Source organism: Hypanus sabinus, chromosome 13, assembly GCF_030144855.1.
Source record: "Hypanus sabinus isolate sHypSab1 chromosome 13, sHypSab1.hap1, whole genome shotgun sequence".
Classification (NCBI taxonomy): Eukaryota; Metazoa; Chordata; class Chondrichthyes; order Myliobatiformes; family Dasyatidae; genus Hypanus; species Hypanus sabinus.
In genome coordinates, this window is record NC_082718.1 from 107,211,433 (window position 1) to 107,237,459 (window position 26,027).

The following is a 26,027-nucleotide window of genomic DNA, read 5'->3' on the forward strand; positions in this document are numbered from 1 at the left end:
CCCCAAGAGGCCGCTGCGTCTGAACGCACCACCATCTTACCAGAAGTTTACAATTAGAGCAAAAAAACATCCATTTTAGTGGCAGTTGTTCATAATGCAGCTAAATTGTGGTGATTAAGGTTTTCCAGTTAGTGCAAGAACCAAATGGTTGAAGGGAAGTAGCTGTTTCTGAACTTGGCGGGAGGGACTTGCAGCTTCTGTACCTTCTGCTCAATGGTGGTTGCAAAAAGCGACCTGGCCCAGGTGACGGGGATCTTTGTTGATAGATGTGGCCTTCTCGAGGCAGCACCTCCTGTAGTTACTGTGGATTGTGGGGTGGGATGTGCCCTTGATGAGAGGCGTAGTGGAGACCAGTTTCTTGTATTCCCAAACATTCGAATTGAAGCACTGAGACTAAACAGCCTCGTTGCTGGTGCAGCTGTAAGAATGGTGAAACTGAAGCAGGCTATATCCTCGGACACAGTGGCTTCACATCTTCCATAAGACGTACAAAAAGGCTGGATGAACTCAGCAGGTCGGGCAGCATCCATTCAAAGGAGCAGTCAACGTTTCAGGCCGAATGTCAGGAACGTCTCGGCCTGAAATGCTGACTGCTCTTTTCAACGGATGCTGCCCGACCTGCTGAGTTCATCCAGACTTTTTGTACGTCTTGATTTGACCACAGCATCTGCAGAGTACTTTGTGTTTACATCTTCCATAAGGTTGTGACCCACTCACACTTCACTACTTGCAAAATTGTGAATAATAAGTATGGAGAAGGACAAATCACCTGAGATGTTGTTTTGGTGATAATGTTAGTGAAACTCTGAGTGTAGGTGTGGAAAAGCTTGCTGGGAAGTAATCCTTTCCATTTTCTTTTTTGTTCCTTTTAGCTGCAAATGAGGGGTCTCCTCCTGACCATCTTTGCTGCCTGTATTGGTGGTACCTTCCAGTCTGGGTTGAACCTGACGATCATTAACACACCAACAACCGTGAGTTCAGAGATATGGCCAACTTGAAATGATTGGTAGCACTTGCAGAATCAACACTGTACTTTGTTTTAATTCAACATTGCAGTTTATTCAAATGTTCATCAATGAAACCTGGATCGAGCGTTACGGCAAACCTCTGGAAAGTGCAGTAATCACATTGCTCTGGACTATCATCATAACTGCCTTCTGTGTTGGAGGATTGATTGGTGCACTTATTGCTGGACCCATGGCCATAACCTGTGGCAGGTAGGAGCTACAATAGGAATGTTGGCTTAACTATTACCTATCATTATGTGTTATGAGTGGTAGAAGGACCCTCCCACAGCAAAATGTTGATTTGTGAATGTGGACCAAGAGCCAGGCAAATTTCTAATTCTTCTTCTGTGGCTGACTTAAGGTCGTTCCAACACCACGTCTTTTCCCTGAGGTAGCCATGGAATCTAGGAGTAATGGGAAATGAGGAGGGGAGGGAGTAACAGCACATGGATCAATCAGTACAGCATTGTGTCCATAGATGGAGGGTCTGCTGACCTCCACTATAACCTATAAAGGGTTGCTACTACTGAGTTTCTTTTTTAAACAGGGCTGTATATGAACACAATATCACAGGAAGTGACTGTAATCTCTGTAGGTTTCACTAATTTGGTTTTTTGGCTGTTATTTATGAAGGTTGTACTGTGTGTTCTGTTGATCCATCTTCTGTCATTACATTATTAAAATGAAGTCAACACATTGACATCATGTGATCAACAAAATTGGATGGGAACTAAAACCTCTGTTAAGGTGAACTATGGCAGTCAATGCAATTTCATGATGATAGATATTTGAACAGAAAATTCACAAATACTCAAAGTTGGCACAGAATACTTGTGGTGCATAAAGGGGGGGCACGGACAGGTCCAATGTTGGAACAAATGTCTAGAGTTTGGAATGGTGAATACAGGGATGGAGGAATGGGAAGCCTGCTTACTTTGGAAGGTGGTACAGGTCCATGTAACTTCTTGGTGTTTATTTTTTCATCCTTGGCCTGAGATAGCTGACTAATCACTAGCAGCCTCAATAAAATATCAAGCAACCACTTTGGGCAGGTTAGTTGATTGCTGCTCTTTCCCACACTTGTTAAAGCTGGAACTGGGAGAGTTCACAACAGTTTGGATTCAGAAATCCTTTACATCTTACCCAACCCAAAACCAGCTGCTTTTGGGGATTTAAATTGCCCTCAGTGAGTTTGTTGAAGTGGCCTGTTTCTCTCTCCCACTGCTACTTGGCAGCTGAGAATGTTACTTGAGCAAGAAAGGGTGAGCTAATTGAGGTTAGGAAGTTGGGTGCCAGAGTTCCTCTTATTTCACTCCCCTAGCTTGCACAAGTCTTGTCAAGTGTGAAGTTTAACAATGACACCCAGCGATAAGACTGGGTGTCTTACCAAATGCCAAGTGTGGGCTGGCATTTATTTGAAAGAGCAGATATAGTGACCTGTTTTTACTTCCCCACAATCAGCTTAAGAGTCTTGCCCCAACTTTGGAAAGCAATACTCTGGAGGCCAGTGTGAATGTTTTTACCTTCCATGTCACTTAACAACGCTCTAGAAAGTTCCAGACATGTCTGAGCACCAGTGAATTACAGTACAGTTATGAATTGTATGAAAACATCAGTGCCTGGTGTTGCTAGTGACCATCCTGTATCTGTCAACAGTCCGCAAATTAAAGTTCAGATTGAGCTTAGTTTGTAGGGAAAATATTATTTGTTTGCTTGTCTCTGACTTTTTACTCCATATGTTCGTAATTATTTTCTCTTCTCACACCTTTCACTTTCATAAGAACATATAAGAACATAAGACATAGGAGCAGGAGTAGGCCAATCGGCCCCTCAAGTCTGCTCCGCCATTCAACAAGATCATGGGTGATCCAATCTTAACTCTAGTTTTCACCGAATCCCACAAGACAACAGTGCCAACCAACAGGGCACCATGCCGCCCATTTTATTTTATTATTCATCCCGCCCAAACCCATGAGATCACCTGGGGAAAAAAAAAACGATTTGCCAATTGAGGAGAAAAATCTGGAAAATTCCTCTCTGACCCATCCAGGCTATCGAAAACTGGTCCAGGAGATCACATGGCTGATCTAAACCTAGCCTCATGTCCACTTACCTGCTCGCTCACCATATTCCCTAATGCCATTTTTATCCAGGAAAATGTCTATCTCTGTTTTGAATTTATTGAGTGTAGTAGCTTCCACAGCTCTCTGGGGCAGTAAATTCCACAGCCCCACTACCCTCTGAGTGAAGAAATTTCTCCTCATCTCAGTCCTGGAACGGCATCCCCTTATTTTAAGATTATTTCCCCTAGTCCTAGTTTCACCCATCATTGGGAACATTCTCCCCGCATCCACCCGATCAAGCCTCTTCACAATCTTATATGTTTCAATAAGATCGCCTCTCATTCTTCGGAACTCCAATGAGTAGAGTCCCAATCTACTCAACCTCTCATCATACATCAACCCACACATCCCCGGAATTAACCCAGTGAACCTTCTCTGCACTGCCTTGAGAGCCAGTATGTCCTTTCTTAAGTATGGACACCAGAACTGCACGCAGTACTCCAGGTGTGGTCTCACCAATACCCGGTACAACTGCAGTAAGACCTCCCTGTTCTTATACTCCATCCCCCTAGCAATAAAAGCCTGCATTCCATTGGCCTTCTTGACCACCTGCTGTACTTGCATACTAACTTTTTGTGTTTCCTGCACCAGGACCCCCAGATCCCTTTGCACAGAAGCACTTTCCAGTTTATCTCCATTTAGATAATAACTTGCTCTATTATTTTTCCTGCCAAAGTGCAAGACCTCACACTTGTCAGTATTATATTTCATCTGCCAAATGTCTGCCCAATCACTCAGCCTATCTATGTCCCCCTGCAGGGTTTCAATGTCCTCCGCACTCATTACACTCCCTCCCATCTTTGTGTCATCAGCAAACTTCCATACGTTGCACTTAGTCCCTTTCTCCAAATCATTAATATAGATTGTAAAGAGTTGGGGTCTCAACACCGACCCCTGCGGAACACCACTAGTCACCAACTGCCAGTCTGAGAATAAACCATTTATCCCAACTCTGTTTTCTGTTAGAAAGCCAATCCTCCACCCATGCCAAAATATTATCCCCAATCCCATGATTTTTTACTTTAAGTAATAATCTTTGGTGTGGCACCTTGTCAAATGCCTTTTGGAAGTCCAAATACACCACATCCACTGGTTCCCCTTTATCTACCCTATATGTTATGTCCTCAAAGAACTCCCAACAAATTTGTCAAACATGACTTCCCTTTTGTAAAGCCATGCTGACTTTATCCTATTAAGCTATGTTTATCCAAATGCCCTGTTACTGTTTCCTTAATTATCGATTCCGACATTTTGCCAACCACAGATGTTAGGCTAACTGGCCGATAATTCCCAGCCTTCTGTCTATTGCCCTTTTTAAATAAAGGAGTTACATTAGCATTTTTCCAATCTGCCAGGACCATTACCGAGTCCAGCGAGTTTTGAAAAATTATCACTAATGCATCCACAATCCCGACCGCCACTTCCCTTAAGACCCTAGGATGCAAGCCATCCGGTCCAGGAGATTTATCCACCTTCAGTCCCATTAATTTATCAAGTACCATTTCCTTGCTGATATGAATCGTAGTTAGCTTCTCTCCCCCTAGAGCCCCCTGTTTATCCAGTGTTGGGATGTTTTGAGTGTCCTCTACTGTAAAAACTGATACAAAATATTTGTTCATGATGACATTTGGGTATTGAGATTATGCTGCCTTCATGGACTTTGAAGGATAGGGTGGTAATATTCCTCCTTTTGCTCCTTCCTTGTCCTCCAGAAAGGTCTTTTGCAGGTAACTGATTGGTAAATGTGACATTTTTTTTTCTGCAATAGGTCACTGATACTGCACGTTCTGAATCTGATCTGAAACCTTCCAGATGGGGTAAAATGTCAAAGATCATAATACTCCAATTTTCCTTTAATAGTTCATTGAAGCTACACCTCCATTAGATATTAATCTGCTATTTCTATTAACACAGTTCCCTTTAAACCTTAAATGATACTCACCTGTTCAGTTCTCTTTAACTCTAACTGATTTTACAGAACTTGCTGGATGATGACACTGTTTAATCTACGTACAGATCTCTGGCAATCCTTTATAAATCAACAGTCATACCTATGACAATATGAATGCTAAATTGTGTTATTGTCACATGTATCGAGGTACAGTGAGGTACAGTGTCTTGCATATGCATACTCTTCTTGCCAAACCTGACTTTGTACCATCTGTTTTATCCTTGGTGATTTGCTAGAGATCTGTGAGATGTTCCCTTGTCTCATCTATCTGAGTAAATTAGTCCATCACCGACTCAAGTGAATATCATCTCTTTTGATGGTTTGGGAAAGACTGTAGATGAATGAAGTACAGAAGGATCTGAGTGTTCCTGTGTATGGATGGTAGGACATTAGCAGACAGGTACAGTAACGGCTTAGGAAGGCAAATGCCATGTTGGCCTTTACTGCAAGAGGGGGTGTATTAGAAACAGAAGTATTGATAATAATTATGCATTGTACTGGTGAGGCCACAACTGATTTGGTGTTATTTAAGAAAGCATTGTAGAGACAATGAAAAGGAGATTCATTAGGCTAATTCCTGAGGTGAGAGACTTATCCTGTCACATGGCAAATGAAATTTTCTGCAGAATTTAGGAAAATGAGTGGTGATCTTATTGAAATATTCTAGACCCTTAGCACAACAGGGTAGTAGATATCATAGTGGGAAAATCTTGAACAAGGGGAGATGGTTACAAGGTTATAACTCCACAGGAACAACTTCTCGCAGAGAATGATGAATCTCTAGAGTTCTCTACTCCTGAGGCTTGGAGAGTCTAGATCACTGGGGATATACTATTTAAATATTTTAGTGAATTAAGTACTATAGGGAATTGGCATAGATGATTTTGAGCATTAATATTTGAATGGGTTGGGGGATGCTGAGTAGCCTACTTCAGCTTGCATTTTCTCACGTCCTTGTTATTAAGTATTTTGCTGAAAATTGTTCTGGATTTATTGCTTTTGTGAAAGGCTGGCGAATGGATATCTGACGCCATTCTAAGACGCTCATAAATTGGCGCATGAATAAATTGGGAGCATTGCTTAGGGAGGAGGGATTAGTTTACTTGGGCATTTGATTACTAATTTAGTTCTGCACAACATTACCGACTGAAGGGCCTGTTACTGGCTGTACTCTGTGTTCTATGTTGTTAGCGAGACAAGACTGCTATTCAAAAGAGTAAGCTTGCAGTATGAAGTAACTAGCTCTAAGCAGAACATGTTTGCTGCTATAATCAACATAATGACCCTGCCAACACATTTTACTAACTGATTTCCATTTCTCTTCTCTCAGGAGGAATTCGCTGCTACTGAGCAATATTTTTGTGCTCATTGGTTCTTTGCTGGTGGGACTGAGCAAGACGGCCAAATCCTTTGAAATGATTTTAATCGGGAGATTTTTTACTGGAATAAGCTCAGGTGGTCACTTTTGCTTTGGGATATTAGGTTTTCATTCACGTATGTTGTAGGCTGGTGTGGCCATGGGAATGGGGTAGGGATTGCTCTCGCACCTCAGTTTTCTTACAAGTTATTGAAATCTTATGTTCAATTAAATTTTGTGGTAAGTTAACCAGTTCTTTAATTTGTTCATGTAATTTGGATACACAGCGGTGGCTGATTTTAAAATTTGATACTCTATCTCATTTGAGAATACCTTCGTAATGGGTGGCGTGGTGTATAACTGGGTGGGTTGAGTGCTGATCTCTGACACTGTGTGGAGTTTGCACATTCTTCCTCTGTCTGTGTGGGTTTCCCCCCAAGTGCTCTGGTTCCCTCTCATTTCCCCATTGACATATATAACCATATATATGTTGGTTGGTTAGTTGGCTACTTTGTGTGAAATGGGAAATCAGAGGTTCAGGGAGAGGTTACTGAACATGTAAGGGAGAAGCAAGTGAGTGAATGTGATTGAGAGGGTTGTTCTGAGAGCTGGCATGGACTTGCTGGGACAAATGGCCTCCCTTAATGTTGTAGGGCAATGTGGAAAAAAAACATCTGCTGTTAATTTTATTAATCTTCCCGGCCACAGTGACCCTTTGCTCTTTTCTGGTCCGCTGTGAGACAGTCTACTTCTCCTTCTAAGGAATTTCCAGATTTAAAAGTCATCAGGAGCAGTTGTCCTGAGGATAAGGAAGATAAGTTGCAGGATATAAACCAAGATATTTGGTTTAACGTGGCATCATATTCGGCGCAGACATCGTGTGCTGTAGTTTTGTATGAACTGTGTAAATTCTGTTGGAGTTGTTGTTCACAATCATGATCAATGCCCTCTGAAACTGCTGGAAGTGGGGTTTCTTTGGACATTGGACCGTGATGTGATCTCTTTCCCCTCCATGTGGTTAAATGGATTAACATTAAACTTTGCATGAGGAACCATCTACCCTTACAGCATCAGTAGAGCCAGGGAAAATCTCCATCAAGGAGGAAGAAAGGTTAAAAGAAGTCCAGATGATTTACAAAAGCTGACATACAAGTTGTAAAACCAGTGGATTGTTAATAGGTTTATAGGTAGAACATAGCAGTGGAAAATTGTACTTGGGGAAAACTAGAAATAAAAATAGACTGAAATATTCAATTCTGTTGGGCTCAGTATCTCTGCCAGAATCAGGTTTAATATCACTGACAAATGTTGTAAAATTTGTTGTTTTAAAATCTGTACCTCATGCAGCTAACATTTGCTTTTATTCTTGAGGTGTGGGACATAATATCATCCCCATGTACCTCGGTGAAAGTGCACCAAAGAAGATCCGAGGCATAGTGGCCTTGTCATATGCTCCGTTCACTGCAGCGGGTTTAGTGACTGGACAGACTTTAGGCCTTAGGTAAGTTCAATTATTTCCTTATTTACAATATAGATGACTGCTCTAGTGTACCTAAATGCTCTCGTCAAAACCTGAATAAAATCTATTGCTCACAATGTAGTTGTAAAGAGAAGTGTAAGACCATAAGCCGCAGGAGCAGAATTAGGCCATCTGGCCCATCGAGTCTGCTCCACTGAGTGCTCCACCATTCAATCATGGCTGATCCCTCTGCTCCTCTGCTCCAGTACACCCAGGAACTAAACATTAAGGTCTGCCCAAACTCTGGAATTTGCTCAGGAAACCTTTCCATCTCTCTTTGTGTCTCTATTTCTTTAGGATGTTCCTACTGTGGCAGAGGTTTTGGTTGCCTCATCTGTCACCTTCGTGTGTACTCATTGTCAAACTGTGCTTGATAACAATTTCCGTGAACGGCCATGAATGTTTGATTATATTTTTTAAAAATGTTATTTAAATGCAGTCGTTTGCTAAGTATGTTAATTGAAAAAAAATGAAGGCACCAAAAATGAGATCTTCTTTCTTTGTATCCTTGCAACATGTGAACTTTTGATTAAGAACTGAGAAAGCTACAGCTACACCCTAAAGTATAAATGTGCAATCTGTCCAACCGCAGAGAATCCTGCTGTGCTATTCATCGTTCTAACAGTTGTGTGGCATTAGATTACAATCCAGTCTTTAATACACTCCCAGATGCCTGTCCTACGTAGAGTACAGCACAGAAACAGGCCCTTCAGCCCATCTTGGACTGTGCTGAACCATTATCTCATTTCATTTTTAAATCTAAAAAAAATTTAAAAAGTATATACGAAGACAAATACAAATTAGAGAAGTTATATCAAATACATATTTCAATAAAAGTACAATAAAAAAGGAGTGTACACTGGCAAAATCATATATAGTATAATATTGATCTCATGTATAAAAGGAACCACAGCTCCTCTTAACAGTTTGTAAAAAAAAAAAAAAAAAATCCTCAAAATTTCTATTATTGTGAAGGAAAAAAAACACTAAGCTAACCTAAAACCAAAAAAAGAAGACTGGGCATTCCATTTGAGGATATAAGAACAAAAAAAGGGGGAAAATCCTTCCGGTCAAATCTGAAACATCACGGAGAAGAAGAAAAAAGATCACTTAAAAAAGTGGAAAAAAAGTAAAAGAGAAGAAAATTTAAATCATATGAAAACATTGAATGAAAGGTCGTCAGGATTGCTCAAATTTAAAAGGTGTAATTTTCTAATTTTCTCCAAGCTTAAACACAAAATAATGGAGGAGAGCCAAAAAGCTGAACCATTAATCTGCCTCGTGCCATCAACCTGCACCCAGACCATAGAACTCTAAACCCCCTCAACGATGAACCCATCCAAATTTCTCTTAAACATTGAAACTGATCCTGCATCCACCACTTGTGCTGGCAGCTCATTCTGCACTCTCATTACCCTCTGAGTGAAGGAGTTGCCTTTCCTGTTCCTGTTAAGCATTTCACCTTTCATCCTTAACCTATCACCTCTAGTTGTAGTCCCAACTAACCCTAGTAGACAAACCTACTTGCATTTACCCTATTGATACCCTTCATAATTTTGTACACCTCCTATCAAATATCCCCTCAATCTTCAATGCTGTAGGGAATAAAATCCTAAACTATTCAAACTTTCCCTATAACTCAGGTCATCAAGTCCTGGCAACATCCTTGTAAATTTTTTTCCCGCATTCTTTCAATCATATTTGCATCTTTCCTGTAGATGAGTGACCAAAATTGCAGACAATACTCCAAATTTGGCCTCGCCTCTTACACAACTTCAACATAACAATCCCATCTTTTGTACTCAATGCTTTGATTTATGAAGGCCGATGTGCCAAAAGCATTCTTTATGATCCTATCTACCTGTGACGCCACTTTCAAGGAAGTACGGACCTGTATTCTCAGATCCCTCTGTTGTTCCACACTCCTCAGTCCCTTACTATTCAATGTGTAAGACCTACCTTGGTCGGCCCTCCCAAAGTGCAGCATCTCACACGTGTCTGAATTAAATCCGTCTGCTATTTTACAGCTGGTGCAGAACCCAGTGCAAGCTTTGTTAGACTTCCTCACTCTCCAGTACATCCACAATCTTGGCCTCACCTGTAAATTTGCTCCAGTTTACCATATTGTCATCCAGATCATTAACATAAATGACAAATGGCAACAGACCCAGCACCACTGATGTACTCTCTGGTGATCCTTTTCACGTGCTGTTGCTGTGTTGGTTGGCTGTACTATTTGTGTTCTTAAGCAAGTGAAGTCATTTTATAATTATGCTTGCAGTGAGGTACTGGGCAGAGAAGAAACATGGCCCATCCTGTTGTCAGCCTCTGCAGTACCAGCTCTAATCCAGCTCGCCATTCTCCCATGGTGCCCAGAAAGTCCCAGGTACTTGCTGATCGACAGGGACGACAAGGATATGTGCATGAAGGGTGAGAAATGCTAAGAGAATATACGCCATTATTCTTTGGCTTAGGGATCATGGAGAAAGCTGAGATAGGCAGTGGTCAGAGGCATGACTTGTACTACCATAAAAGAAACTGCTTTCATTTTCTAGTGCAGAAAGCTTTGTCTTGATGGTGAATGGGTCCAGTGGGATCAACCAGCTCTTTGATACCTCATCTGCTGGTCTTCATGTACTCTATGCACTGGTCATTTTACCTATGAGATGATAAGAGCATTTACTGTTGTGACCTCTTTCAGATTTTTGAAGGTTATGGGGGAACTGCAATCAAGGAGGATTTGAGGCCAGCATAGACCAGTTGTGAAGAGGGGCATGTAGCTTATTTCTGCTCCTATTTCTGATAGTCTTCTGCAGCTTCACTTGATATTAAGACATATACAGAACCTTGAAAAAGTATTTAGCTCCCACAACTATTTTCACAATTTACTGCCTCATTTTCTAAATTTGAAATATATTGAAGTAGCATTTTCTAAACTAATCTGTGATGCATGTGCATCATGTGAAATGGAAAGAAAAATTCCAAAACTTGTCAACAATTTACTAGAAGCTAAAACACCCAAAATTGTGAAGTTGATGAAGTATTCATCCGCTTTGTAAATACTGCACTAACTTTCCTCAAGTGCAGTACTGTAACAGTAACTGCCCTTATCAACTCTCCCATTTTGCTGATGTAGAAGACTGAAGCATCCCCTAAATAAATAAACTCTCTCTGTAAGGTCCAATAGGATGGTAGATTTTCAACAGACCAAACCAAACTGAAGACAAAAGCATTCAAGGCCATTTGGGGAAATGATTATCCGGGAAAGGGTACAAGGCCGCCTCTAAGGCACTGAACATTCTTCGGAGCTCAGTGAAGTCCATCCTGAAATAGTGGGAAAAATAGGAAACCACAGCCACACTGCCTAGGTCAGGCTGCCCCTTTAAACTTAGTTTCCAGAGTAGTTGAGAGAGTGAGTAGTTTCAAGTTCCTCAGTATACGTATCACCGGGGATCTCTCCTGGACTGTACACACCGGCTGTGTGGGGAGAAAAGCACCACAGTGCCTCTTCACTTCAGAAAACTTAAAAGGTTCAGTATGAGTCCTCAAATCCTCAGGACTTTCTACAGGGGCACAATTGAGAGCAGCCTGACTGGCTGTGTCACCGCCTGGTACGGGAACTGTACTACCCTCAATCGCGGGACACTGCAGAGAGTGGTGCGGACAACCCAGTGCATCTGCAGATGTGATCTTTCCTCTATTCAGAACATTTACAGCAGCAGGTACCTAAAAATGGCCCAGAAGTTCATTGGGGATTCCAGCCTCTCCAAACTGTTTCAGCTGCTGGCATCAGGCAAACTGTACCACAGCATTAAGGCCAGGATCAACAGGCTATGGGACAGTTTCTCTCCCCGGGCCATCAGATTTATCAATACATATTGATCTGATCACATATTAGACTTTACAGACATGCATACAAAACAATCATGTATACAATCTTTGAGTTTGGCCAATATCCTACATTTCCCCTCTTTATTTTCTTGTACTTTGTGATGGAGACACAACATAAAGATTTTTACTCATTTGGACGTACAATATTAAATAAATAAATAAATAAGAATAGTACTTGTGAGAGAGGTTACTGTGATGCTAACAGTTAATCTGAGTGAACTGCAGAAGTCATTGGCTCCAACTGAAGATGAAGTTCATGGCTCCACAATCTCTGAAACCATGAATGGGCAAATCCTGCTGCATCACGTTGTGCAAAGGTACTAGAGAATTATCTAAAGAAACTACTGGCTGATAATAGCTACACGAGGCGGTTCAAAGTAAAAGTAATAGCAATAAATAATGAACATGAAATAACAATATTACAAAGTCCTTGAATAAGTGTAGCTATCCCCTTTTGTTTAAGAGCCTGATGGTTGAAGAATAGTAAATGTTCTTGAACCTGGTGGTGCAAGCCCTGAGACACCTGTACCTTCTACCTGATGGCAGCAGCGGAACAGAGTGGTCCTGGGTGGGCAGCGTTTCTTATAGATGTGCTCAATGGTTGTGAGGGCTATACCCTTAAGAACATAAGATATAGGAGCAGAATTAGGCCATTTGACCCATCAAGTCTGCTCTGCTATTCAAATCATGGCTGCTCCTTTTCTCCCCTCCTCAGCCCCACTCCTCAGCCTTCTCCCCGTAACCTTTGATGCCATGTCCAATCAAGAACCTATCAATCTCTGCCTTAAATGCACCCAACGACCTGGCCTCCACAGCTGCATGTGGCAACAAATTACACAAATTCACCACCCTCTGGCTGAAGAAATTTCTCCGCATCTCTGTTTTGAATAGACGCTCCTCTATACTGAGGCTGTGCCCGCTTGTCCTAGACTTCCCCAGCATGGGAAACATCCTTTCCACATCTACTGTGTGGCCTTCAACATTCGAAAGATTTCAATGAGATTCCCCGTCAACCTTCTAAATTCCAGTGAGTACAGACCCAGAGCTATCAAACGTTCCTCGTGTGATAACCCTTATATTTTTGGAATCATCTTTGTGAACCTCCTCTGAACCCTCTCCAATGCCAGCAGATCTTTTCTTAGATGAGGAGCCCAAAACTGTTCACAATACCCAAGGTGAGAACTCACCAGTGTCTTAGAAAGCCTCAGCATCACATCCCTGCTCTTGTATTCTAGACCTCTTGACATGAATGCTAACATTGCATTTGCCTTCCTCACCACCGACTCTACCTGCAAGTTAATCCTTAGGGTGTTTTGAACAAGGACTCCCAAGCCCCTTTGCATCTCAGAGTTGTGGATTTTCTCCCCATTTAGAAACTAGTCTGCACATTTATTTCTACTACCAAAGTGCATGATCATGCATTTTCCAACATTGTATTTGCCTCTTCCTTGCGCATTCTCCTGATCTGTCTATCTGTTTCCTCAACACTGCCTGCTCCTCCACAAATCTTGGTATCAGCTGCAAACTTGGCAACTAAGCCATCTTATTAATCATCTAAATCATTGATATACAGCATAAAAAGAAGCGGTCGCAACACAGACCCTGCAGAACGCCACTAGTCACTGGCAGCCAACCAGAAAAGGATGCTTTTATTCCCACTCACTGCCTCCTACCAACCAGCCAATACTATAACCGTGCCAGTAACTTTCCTGTAATACCAAGGGCTCTTAATTTGGTAAGCAGCCTCATATGTGGCAGCTTGTCAAAAGCCTTCTGAAAGTCCAAATATACAACATCCACTGCATCCCCTTTATTGTACTTGTATTCTCCTCAGAGTTCCAACAAGTTCATCGGGCAAGGCTTTCCCTTAAGCACACCATGCTGACTTTGTCCTATCATGTCCTAGTACTCTTTAACCTCATCTTTAACAAATGACGCTAACATCTTCTCAGTCACTGAGGTCAGGTGAACAGGTCTATAATTTCCTTTCTGCTGCCTTCTTCCTTGCTTGAGTGAAGTGACATTTGCAATTTTCCAATCCTCTGGCACCATGCCAATGATTTTTGAAAGAGCATTACTGATGCCTCCACGATCTCTACCGCTACCTCTTTCAGAACCCTAGGGTGCAGTTCATCTGGTCTGGGTGTCTAATATACCCTTAAGCAACACACACAAAATGCTGGAGGAACTCAGAAGGCCAGGCAGCATCGATGGAATAAAGTACAGTTGACGTTTTAGTGGTGGGATCCTGTTGGAGGGGGTGGAAGTTTCGGAGAATTACATGCTGGGTGCGGAGGCTGGTGGGGTAGTGGGTGAGGCCCAGAAACCCTCCTTGGTAGGGTGGCGAGAGGATGGGGTAAGAGTAGATGTGCGTGAAATGGAAGCGATGTGGTTAATGGCAGCATTGATGGTGGAGGACGGGTAGCCCTTTTCTTTGCAAAAGGAGGGCATCTCCTTCGTTTAAGAGCAGATGCAGCGGAGACAGGAATTGAGAGAAGGGGATGTTGTTTTTACAAGTGACAGGGTGGGATGAGGTATAATCCAGGTAGGAGTGAGAGTCTGTCAGTCTATAATAGACATTGGTGGAAAAGCTGTCTCCGGAGATAGCGACAGTGAAATCGAGAAAGGAAAAGGAGGTGTTGGAAACAGACAGGTGAATTTGAGGGATAGGTAGAAGTTGGTATTAGTAGCAGGGTGGGATGAGGTGTAGTCCAGGTAGCTTTAACAACTTTCACCTTGCCGCCATTATTATTTCTCTGGCCTCATTTTCTAGTGGTCCTATGTCCACTCTCATCTCTCTTTTATTTTTTACATACTTGGAAGAAGCTTTTACTATCCACTTTAATATTGGTTGTGAGCACTCTCAAAGGTTGCAAGGGCTTTACCTTTGATGTACTGGGCTGAATCTACTACCTTTTGTTGGATTTTCCACTCAAAGACATTGGTGTTCCCATACCAGGTTGTAATGCAGCCAGTCAGCACACTTTCCACCACACATCTATTGAAGTTTGCTAAGATTTTCGATGCCATGCGAAAGCTCCGCAAACTCCTGAGGAAGTAGAGGCGCTGTTGTACTTTCTTCAAAATAATATTTATATGATGGGCCCAGTACAGGTTCTCTGAAATAGTGACAGCAAGGAAGTTAAAGTTATTGACCCCCTCCATCTCTAATTCTCCAATTGATTACTGGCTCATGGACCTCCTGGTTTCCCTCTCCTGAAGTCTGCCATCAGCTCCTTGGTCTCATGCACCAGTCAGCCAAATTTTCAACCTCCCTCCTGTATGCTGATTCATCATCCCCTTTGACACAGCCCACAACAGTGGTGTCATCAGCAAATTTGTATCTGGTATTGGAACTGTACTTAGCCACACAGTCAAAGGTGTAAAATGAGTAGAACTGGGGCTAAGCACACAGCCTTATGGTGCTCCTGTGCTGATGGAGATTGTGGAGGAGATATTTTTGCTGATCAAAACTGACTGGGGTCTGCAGGTGTGGGAATCCAGGATCCAATTGCTCAAGGGAGTATTGAAGCCTGAGTCTTGGAGTTTACTGATCAGTTTTGAGGGGATGATGGTGTTAAATGCTGAGCTGTAATTGATGGAGCATCCTGATGTATGCTTCTTTGCTGTCACATGTTCCAGGGTTGTGTGAAGAGCCAATGAGATGGCCTCTGCTGTAGACCTGTTCCTTCAGGAGACCAATTGGAGTGGACCCAAGTCACCATTCAGTCAGGAGCTGATGTGCTTCAACACCAGCCTCTCAAAACACTTCATCACTGTGGATGTAAGTGCCACTGGGTGATAGTAATTTAGTCAGGTTACCATGTTCTTCTTGGGCATTGATATGATTGAAGTCTGCTTGAAGCAGGTGGGTACCACACGCTGCTGGAGCGAGAGGTTGAACATATCCGTGAATACACCAGCCAGATGGTCGGTACAGGTCTTCAGTACTCAGCCAGGTACTCGGTCCAGACTGGATGCTTTCCTTGGACTCACTCTCTTGAAGATACTTCTCTTCAGATACTGAGACCAATGGATCCTCTGTTTTCTGCTGGTCACAGCAGGAAGCAAAGCTCTGCTGCCCCTGTGTTGCAAGATTAGCCTTGTAGGATGTTAGGGCATTCAAACACAGCCACAGCTGTGAGCATCCCTCATTGATTCCAGTCAAGTCTGGAATCTCTGCTTCGCCTGGGAGATGGCTTTCCAGAGATCATACCTGCACCTCTTGTAGCATTCTTCATCACTAGACTTGATTGCCTCTGATCTGGCTCTCAGCAGGTTCTGGATTTCATTGTTCATCCAGGGCTTCTGATTGGAGAAAATGTGGAATGATTTCATTGAGACGCACTCGTCCACAGCTGACTTGCCCAGTCCACTGACTCAAGGCAGTCCTGTAACCGTTCCTCTGCCTCCCACGACCACCTCTTGGATGTATTAAGTACTGAGCAAAGAGAGATGAATACTTTTGAAATGCTGACATTACAGTTTTTGAATTTTTTTTCCCCCGATTTTGGGTGGTATTGTTGAAAAAATGAGCATGTGATTCACAAATACAAATTCTCAGTTAAATTGATCAAAATCCCTGGTTGCAATACTTATTTATATGAACAAAGGGTTGGGGTTGAATAATTTTATAAGGCACAGCATCTCCCGGAAGTAATTTATGAAGAGAGCTGAAGTGCCTAAATTTCTGATTATAGCATCCCTTACCATTTTATAAAGAAACTGAAGATTTTGAAGGCTTAGTAGGAAAGCTAGGGAGAGGGAATTCAGAATTGGGGATGATAAAATAGAGCATTACAGCACAGTACAGGCCATTTGGCCTATAATGTTGTGCCATTTAGCCTACTCTAAAATCAATCTAACCACACACACACACACTCCCTCTCCCTCTCCCTCTCCCTCCCTCTCTCTCTCTCTCTCTCTCACACTTTTCTGTCACCCATGTACCTATCTAAAAGTTTCTTAAATGTCCCTAATGTGTCTATCTGTCTCTACCATTACCCCTGGCAGAGCATTCCTTGCACTTGCCACTTCCTGTGGGGGGTGGAGGGGGGAAGAACTTGCCTCTGACATCTCCCCTGTACTGTCCTGCAATCACCCTAAAATTATGCCTCTTCATAGTAGTTATTTCTTCACTGGGAGGAAGTCTGGAAATCAACTTGTTCTATGCCCCTTAAAATCTCGTTCACTTCGATCAAGTCACCCCTCATGAGGAAACAGTTCACACAAAGCATGATTAAAATCTGGCACCCTCTTCTTCATGGAAACTGTTAAGGCTAGTTTAGATGAAACTCGTCTGCACTAGTGAAGCCATGGTGGCACAGTGGTTAGTGTGACACTATTACAGCTCAAGGCGTCGGAGTTCAGAGTTCAATTCCAGTGTCCTCTGTAAGAAAGTTTCTACGTGCTTCCTGTGAATACATGGGTTTCCTCCGGGTGCTCTGGTTTCCTCCCACAGTCCTAAGATGTACCAGTTAGTAGGTTAATTGGTCATTGTAAATTGCCCTGTGATTAAGCCAGTGTTAAATAGATGGTTGCTGGGTAGTGCAGGATGGTTGCTGGGTAGTGCAGCTTGTTGAGGCAGAAGCATCTTTTCTGTAAATAAATAAATTAAAACATTTGGATCATTTGTTTCTTTTGTAGGGAAGAGAAATTAATTTCAGTATTAATAGATGGCTCTCACTACGTTATGCCATTTACATGCAGTAGCCCTGGGCTTCTGTGTGTCCACTGCCACATGTGGAAGCGAATGACTTGTTGATAGCTTGAGTGCATTGCGTTACATTTAGCGTTAGTTTTGCTTTGCGGCTGAGCTTCCTCTAGAGTCCTTTGGTGGAGCCTTGTGTTGCTGGCCTGCACGGTGCACAAAGCCAGTGAGATTAACTGGGGGACTGTAGTTGGAAATTCTGGGTTAGCAGGATCCTGTAGAACACTCACAGTCGCATCATGTGAGAGAAGTGCAATTCACGACTATTGGCAAGTACCCCAGACCATGTTAGCTTATGATTGACCCTCTGAATGCCAGTAACATCACCCTCTGTATTTCTTTACAGCGCTAAAACAACTGCGTGGCAATGCCAACCTGACGTCAGAAATAGATGAAATGTTGGAAGAGCAATCTGTACTTAAAGGTGAAAATGCCAAGAAAATATGGGATATGTTCATGGACCGTAGTGTCCGAAGGCAGTTGATGATCACCATCGTGCTGAGCTCTGCCGTACAGTTATGTGGGAATGACGCTGTAAGTAGGGTGAACTATCTGTGCATTCAGATAGATGTTTCTTTGAAGGTGGCAGCACAAAAAGATAAAGGTGTGAATGGGAGATCTGCGAGCTTCTGCTGGACTTGCTCAGGGTGACATACTTAGAATTCAGTGAGGCATGGACGTGTTAAAATGGATTAATATGTAGAACTGCAACGAGACATATATTTGTAGTTGTGATGCACTTGAATTCCAATGGATTCTGTTGTGTTGGCAAAGGAATTGATATTTATTGCAAAGTGAATCAAAATGTACAGAAGACTGGACTTGAAACATAGAAACATAGAAAACCTACAGCACAATACAGGTCCTTTAGCCCACAAAGTTGTGCCGGACATGTGCCCACCTTAGAAATTACTCGGCTTACCCATAGCCCTCTATTTTTCTAAGCTCCATGTACCTATCCAAAAGTCTCTTAAAAGACCCTATTGTATCCGCCTCCACCACCGTTGCTGGCAGCCCATCCCACGCACTCATCACTCTCTGAGTAAAAAACTTACCCCTGACATCTCTTCTGTACCTACTCCCCAGCACTGTGTCCTCTTGTGGCAACCGTTCCAGCCCTTGGGGAAAAAGCCTCTGACTATCCACGTGATCTCTTATGCCTCTCATCACCTTGTATACCTCTATCAGGTCACCTCTCATCCTCCATCACTTGAAGGAGGAGAGGCCGAATTCATTCAACCTGTTTTCATAAAACATGCTCTCCAATCCAGGCAATGTCCTTGTAAATCTCCTCTGCACCCCTTCTATGGCTTTCACATTCTTCCTGTAGTCAGGGGACCAGAACTGAGTACAGTACTCCAAGTGGGGTCTGACCAGGGTCCTAAATAACTGCAACATTACCTCTCGGCTCCTAAATTCAATTCCATGATTGATGAAGGCCAATACACCATATGCCTCCTTAACCACAGAGTCAAAACAGCGCAACTGCTTTGAGCATCCTATGGACTTGGACCCCAAGATCCCTCTGATCCTCCACACTGCCAAGAGTCTTACCATTAATACCATATTCTGCCATCATATTTGACCTACCAAGACGAACCACTTCACACTTATCTGGGTTGAACTCCATCTGCCACTTCTCAGCCCAGTTTTCCATCCTATCAATGCCCTGTAACCTCTGACAGCCCTCCACACGATATTATGGTCTGGAATGTGTCTCTGGTTGTTTGGCTTAATATTGCCCAGTTTGTTTACGCATGACTGAAAGGAAATTTCAATATAAATTTGTATTTCAACTTCAATGTCCATGCCGCCCACCTGCCAAGGAGTTTCTGAGGAATGGCCCTAAAGGAAGAGACCAATATGAGAGTCAGAAAACTTCAAACACAAACTACCTGGGAACAAGACTGCAAAAAATCACATCAGCTATGAAAGTGAAAGGATATCAAACAACACAGAGAATAGAAGTAATGTGCATCAAATACATTAGAATACACCGTATAGTATATAACACACTGTATATCACAGTGAATAGTATTTTGTGGACATCTTGCATAACAATATAAACTCTTGAAATAGCTGAGCATGTGTATATATTTTATATAACTCTGTGTGTCCCAGGAAAGAGCAAATCACATTATATATCAAATGTTAACAGACTCTTTCATGGGGACAGCAAATCAGCTGTGTGCTTGTATTATTTGCCTGGTCTGATGTGTTAGCAGAAACAGGTTATATGTGGTTGGATTCAGAGTTTTAATTCCTTTTTCCCCAACAGATGTACTACTATGCTGCATATCTGTTTCGTGCTGTGGGAATTTCTGATGAAAACGTCCCGTATGTCACTATCGGAACTGGGTGCTGTGAGCTTGTTGCTGTATTGACAAGTGTGCGTAATTTTTTTTAATGAAGGTTCTCTTAGTTTACTTTGACTTATTAAATACTTCAAATCCGTTCATACACAAATTAAGGAGAATTCAATAGCTCCAGGGTAAAGTCCCAAGGTCGCAAATGTATTTCCGTTGTTTAAGAAAGGGGGGAGGCAGCAAAAAGAAAATTACAGACCTATTAGTCTGACATTGGTAGTTGGAAAGTTATTGGAGTTAATCCTCAAGGATGAGATTACGAATTACATTGAGGTGCATGAAAAAATAGGCCCACGCCAGCATGGTTTCATGAAGGGAAGATCCTGCCTCACCAACCTGTTGGAATTTTTTGAGGTAATCTCAAATAAGATTGAGAAGGGAGAGGCTGTGGATGTTGTGTATTTGGATTTCCAAAAGGCCTTTGATAAGGTGCCGAATTAGAGGCTGCTTAATAAGATGAGGGCCCGTGGAATTACAGGAAGATATTGGAATGGGTGGAGCATTGGCTGATGGGCAGAAAGCAAAGAGTGGGAATACAGGGATCCTATTCTGGTTGGTTGCTGGTTGCTCGTGGTGTTCCGCAGGGGTCGGTGTTGGGGCCTTTTCTTTTTACACTGTATATCGATGATTTAGATTATGGATTAAATGGTTTTGTGGCTAAATTTGCAGATGACACCAAGATAGGTGGAGGAGCAGGAAGTGTTGAGGAAACGAAAAGGTTGCAGAGACACTTGGTCAGATTAGGAGAGTGGGCAAAGAAATGGCAGATGAGAAATGTTGAGAAATGTACAGTTGTACATTTTGGAAGAAGAAACAATCAGGCAGATTATTATTTAGATGGGGAGAAAATTCAAAAATTGGAAGCACAAAGGGACTTGGGGTATCCTAGTGCAGGATACCCTAAAGGTTAACCACCAGGTTGGATCGGCAGTAAGGAAGGCAAATGCTATGTTGGCATTCATTTCAAGAAGAATAGTGTATAAGAGTAAGGAGATGTTGAATAGGCTCTATGGGGCACTGGTAAGACCCCATTTGGAATACTGTGTGCAGTTTTGGGCCCCCTATCTCAGTCCCTGCTGATGTTGGAGAGAGTTCAGAGAAGATTCACTAGGATGATTCCTGGAATGCAGGGACTAACATATGAAGAGCGTTTGTCGGCTCTTGGATTGTATTCATTAGAGTATAGAAGAATGAGAGGGGATCTCATAGAAACATTTTGAATGTTGAAAGGGTTGGACAGAGTAGATGTGGAAACGCTGTTTCCCTTGGTGGGTGAGTCCAGCACAAGAGGTCACAGTCTTAGAATTAGAGGGTACCCATTTAAAAAAGAGTTGAAGAGAAATTTTTTTTAGCCAGAGGATCGTGGATTTATGGAATTCATTGCCACATACAGCTGTGGAGGCCCAATCATTGAAGGTTTTTAAGGAGGAGATTGACAGGTATCTGAGTATCAAGGGATATGGGAAAAAAAGCTGGAAATTGGAACTAGATGGGAGAATAGTTTACTCATGGCGGAGTGGTGGAGCAGACTCGATGGGCCGAATGGCCTACTTCTGTTCCTTTGTTTTGTGATCTTGTGAAGTCACCTTCCCACTTTTTGTATAGGCTTATGATTAGTTACAAACAAAGAGTTCTCCAAGATCTTTCCTAATTTTCAATTTAAAGAAATTAAGTGTGTGATACACTGTATAATATACAGGCTGAAGAATGCAAGTGTGTAATGTGTAGAAGGGATACAAAAGGGAAGGAGTACCTGCAATAAGATTAATTGGGTGAAGTGCATTGCTCAGAATGTGTGATACACATTGCAGGATAGATTAATTGGAAGATAATGAACAGTCTGGAAAATAATTCTGCTGAGCTGTGAGTAAAACAAAGATTCAAAGTGGAGCACGTTACATTATGAACCACTCTGGTTGAATATGGGATAATCCTCAAATAAAAACAAAAAAAGTGTTACTATGAAAACTGCTTTGGGATGGGTGTATATCTCTCTCCCAGCAGGATTTACCTCCGCAAATGACATTAAAAGATTTTAAACATGTGGATGGAAAAGACAAAGTGATAGACTTGCTGCCAATTGCAATCATTGAAGCCAGTGGGAATTTTAAATAGTCAAAACAGTCAGCTATTCTATAAGGAGATGATGATAAAATAGCTCAGTGCATCAGTCACATTCCAATTTCTGACTGGCTTTTGGTGACCTGAAAGAGAGAGAGAGATTCAAAGGTTGGAGGCAATGAAACCACAGCTTGCATTTATATACCAGACAAGGAGAATAAGCTGTTTGTCAGTTTCAAGGGTAGGTTGCCAGTTTTAAGTGTGTGTATTGTAAAATAGATTGCAGAGATTGGGCTTTTCATCATGAAAAATAGACACTTGAGAGAAGATCTTACAGGGATTTGTAATTGTGAGGGACAAAGAAAATGTCAAAACAAAATGTAAACTTAATCTGCAAAAGTGGATCTTGGGTTGGTTTGGGGCAGATAGATGTCTGACTCACACCAACCCAAGCTTTGAGGTTTACTATTTTTCTATACCCAACCTGACCTATAGGCAATTACAAATACCTCCCTCTCCTTTTTCAAACTCTGTCCCCATCTCTGGAAGGAAACTGTTGACTGACATCTTTGATAAACCTACCGATTCCTATGGTTATCTTGTCTATACCTCTTCCCGCTATTCCCCTTTCTCAGTTCCTTTATCTCCACTGTATTTGTTCCCACGACACAGCTTTCCGTTCCAGGACATCAGCGAATGGAGTTTCCCTTCCTCCACCATTCGTCCTGCCGTCGCCTACATCTCCATTTCACAAACATCTTCACCCACCCCATCTTCCTGTTGTCTTAACGGTGATTGAGCTCCGTTTGTCCTTACCTACCACCCTCTGAGCCCCAGCATTCAACACATCATCCTCTGCAACTTTCTTCATCTTCAAAGGGATCCTACAACTAACAACATCTTCACCTCCCTCCCCTACCCCCACTCTCTGCTTTCCACAGGGATCTGTTGTCCTTTTGTCCCTCCCAGCACCAATCCCTACAAGCTGTCCAATTGCTACACCTGCCCATTCACCTCCACTCAGGGCCTCAAGCAGCCATTCCACACGAGGCAACACTTTATCTGTGAGTCTGCTGGGTTCGTCTATCGCGTCTGGTACTCCTGATGCGGCCTCCCCTGATTTGTCTTGGTGGACTTAAAGGTGGCAGCACTGTGAGGCCAGATGAGGATTATCCCAGGATACTGTGGGGAAACGAGGGAAGAGATTGCTGGGGTTCAGGCTGATATTTTAAAATCTCCTTTGGCTACGTGACTGGAAGACAGCAAATGTGGTCTGTATTTTCAGGAAGAAGCCTGGTAGTTAAAGATCTGTAGGCCTGACATCTGGGTAAAAAGGAGTAATCAAGGGCAGCCAAATGGTGTTCCACTGGTTGGCATGGATGTAGTGGGAAGAGGTGCCTGTTCCCATGCTGTATGACAATACCAGACCCTGTGTGACGGCAGATCTCTCTAATCTTCAGAATCGGTCCAGCTGAATCACGGACTTGGGTTTACACTGCACTCTGTGTTTTGCTATTTATGGACAGTATACACGATTCTGACAGAGTCATCACCTCATGCCCAAGAGTTCTTTCTTGCAGATGTATTATTAACGTGTTCTAACATTTGATTTTCCTCCATTAGAATCTGTTCATTGACCGAGCTGGGCGCAGGCTGCTGCTTATGGGAGGTTATGGTCTGATGGTTATCTGTGGAATATTTTTCACCATCTCATTGGCTCTTCAAGTGAGTCACAGTCTCTTTTTCAGAGTTAAAAGGAGAATCAGGTTGGAATTAGTCAACTTTCAGGGCGTGATTCCTATTTCAGAGACAATTTTTATTTCTATGTTGTGTGTTCTTTATTTAAAGTGATTAGAAATAGAAAATCTTGTGAATAGCATTGATATCAAAATTCCCATACAGGAGTTCTGATGGTTTCTAGTTGACTAAATGCAAGAATGACACCAAAATAAAGAAGTTGAGGAATTTTTGATTTGACATCCTTATAGGGTTTTTAATGTCCAGCCCTGTGCTTAGCATCTCCGGGTTGATTATCAGATTAATGTAATGAGGAGCAGTGTTCAACCATTCTAATTAGCAGCATTCAATGTCATGAAGCTTTAGCTTTAAAAAAAATCTTTAGATATTTAACCCAAAAGAAAAACAAGGGGAAAAAACTTGTGCTTCAGGTCATTCAGATTGAAAGTTATACAATTTACTTTTCAAAGTCCAGTATTTCTCCGAATTCACCTACCTACTGCAGTCATTCTTAATTTGAACAGAGACCTTCAGATCAATCCTGATGAATGAGGTTGTAGATGATAACACAAGATCTCCGGAGTGTATATCCCACCAACAGCCGGGAAAGCCATTTGAAATGGCTGATGAGCTGCAAAGCTGCTTGAAAGTTTGTGAAAATCTCAGACATTTCTAAACTCCAGAAACATGAAAAAAAGTTAATTATTACGTTACAACTGTGTTCAAATTTATTCAAACAATTACAGTAAATAAAAAACCAAACACATTATGCAAGAAAACACTTAAAAACAATTGAATTGCATTTTTTTCAGCTTTGCCTCTCACTAAAATGAATGGTGCCATTTAATCTAGTACAGTTCAAGTTAAGATCATAAGGTACAGGAGCAGAGTTAGGCCATCTGACCCATCAACTCTGCCATTTCATCACAGCTGACCCATTTTTCCTCTCAGTCCCAATCTGCTTTCTTTTCCCCATATCCCTTCATGCCCTGGCCAATCAAGAGAAGAGTCTGTCAACCTCTGCTTTCAACATACCCGATGACTTAACCTCCCCAACTGCCTGTGGCAATGAATTCCACAGATTCTCCACTCTGATTGAAGAAATTCCAACTCATGTCTGTTCTAAAATGACTCCACCAACCCCGCCCCCCCCCCCAAATTCTGAGGCTGTGTCCTCTGGTCTTAGACTCCCCCATCATAGGGAACATCCTCTCCACATCCACTCTGTTGAGGTCTTTCAACATTCAATAGGTTTCAATGAGGCCACCTCTCCTTCTGTTGAATTCCAGCGAATAGAGGCCAAAGCCATTGAATGATCCTCGTATGACAATCCCAGAATAATTTTTGTAAACCTCTGAACCCTCTCCAATGTCAGCACAAAACTGCTCACAATACTCCAAGAGAGGCCTCACCTCTCAAAAAGAATACTAACATTGCATTTGCCTTCCTTGCGACTGACTCAACCTGCAAATTAACCCTTAGGGAATCCTGCACGAGGACTCGCAAGTCCCTTTGCACCTGAGTTTACACTGCATGCTGTCGGAGCAGGACGAGGACACGACCCACCCAGCCGACACACTTTTTGTCCCTCTTCCCTCCAGGAGAAGGTTCAGGAGCTTGAAGATTCGTATGGCCAGATTTGGGAACAGCTTCTTTCCAACTGTGATAAGACTGCTGAACGGATCCTGACCCAGATCTGGGATGTACCTTCCAAATATCCGGACCTGACTTGCACTACCTTACTTTCCCTTTTCTATTTTCTAATTATGATTTATAATTTAAATTTTTATTATATTTACTTCAGTTTGTACTTCAGGGAGCGCAAAGTGCAGAATCAAATATCGCTGTGATGATGTACGCTCTAGTATCAATTGTTTGGTGACAAAGTAAAGTCATACAACCATGCAACAGCAGCAATGGAAAATGAGAAGTGACCAGTGCAGGATGAGAGTGTGTGAGGTGGGGGGTGGCCGGGGAAGGTTGTTAATAGGACATTCATTCAGGTTTGACATGAGTGAGGCTGCAGAGTATAGGCTTAACCGGTTGCATTTATTTCTTGGGAAATGGTCCCAAATATGCTGGATAACATTAGGAATAAAACACTGGAATGCAGTGAACTTAATGGAATGAATCATATGTATCGATGATTGGAACTTCTAGATGTTTGTGCAGGATACCTGTTCTTCTCCATTATAGTGACAGAATAAATGCTGCTGGATCCGTGTGGTACTAATTCAATGGTGTGTATGATTGAAACTCAGCTTTTCAACATTTTTCCACTCTTATAATCTGGTCTTAATTCATT

At 42.3% G+C, this 26,027-nt stretch overlaps 1 protein-coding gene across 6 annotated transcripts in view; it reads left to right on the forward strand.

The window, feature by feature from the left end:
• LOC132404257 (solute carrier family 2, facilitated glucose transporter member 11-like) overlaps positions 1–26,027 on the forward strand; it is a 40,312-nt gene that overhangs the window by 5,470 nt on the left and 8,815 nt on the right. For 5 of the 6 annotated variants that reach the window (XM_059988385.1, XM_059988381.1, XM_059988383.1 and 2 more), the window contains 8 exons: positions 873–971; positions 1,057–1,217; positions 6,412–6,536; positions 7,810–7,939; positions 10,239–10,387; positions 17,905–18,092; positions 19,837–19,947; positions 23,609–23,710. In XM_059988385.1, coding sequence (XP_059844368.1) covers positions 873–971; positions 1,057–1,217; positions 6,412–6,536; positions 7,810–7,939; positions 10,239–10,387; positions 17,905–18,092; positions 19,837–19,947; positions 23,609–23,710 — 1,065 coding nt within the window. Of the gene's footprint in view, positions 1–872; positions 972–1,056; positions 1,218–4,898; positions 4,948–6,411; positions 6,537–7,809; positions 7,940–10,238; positions 10,388–17,904; positions 18,093–19,836; positions 19,948–23,608; positions 23,711–26,027 lie in introns of those variants that run through there. The other variant, XM_059988386.1, reaches the window with a different exon arrangement.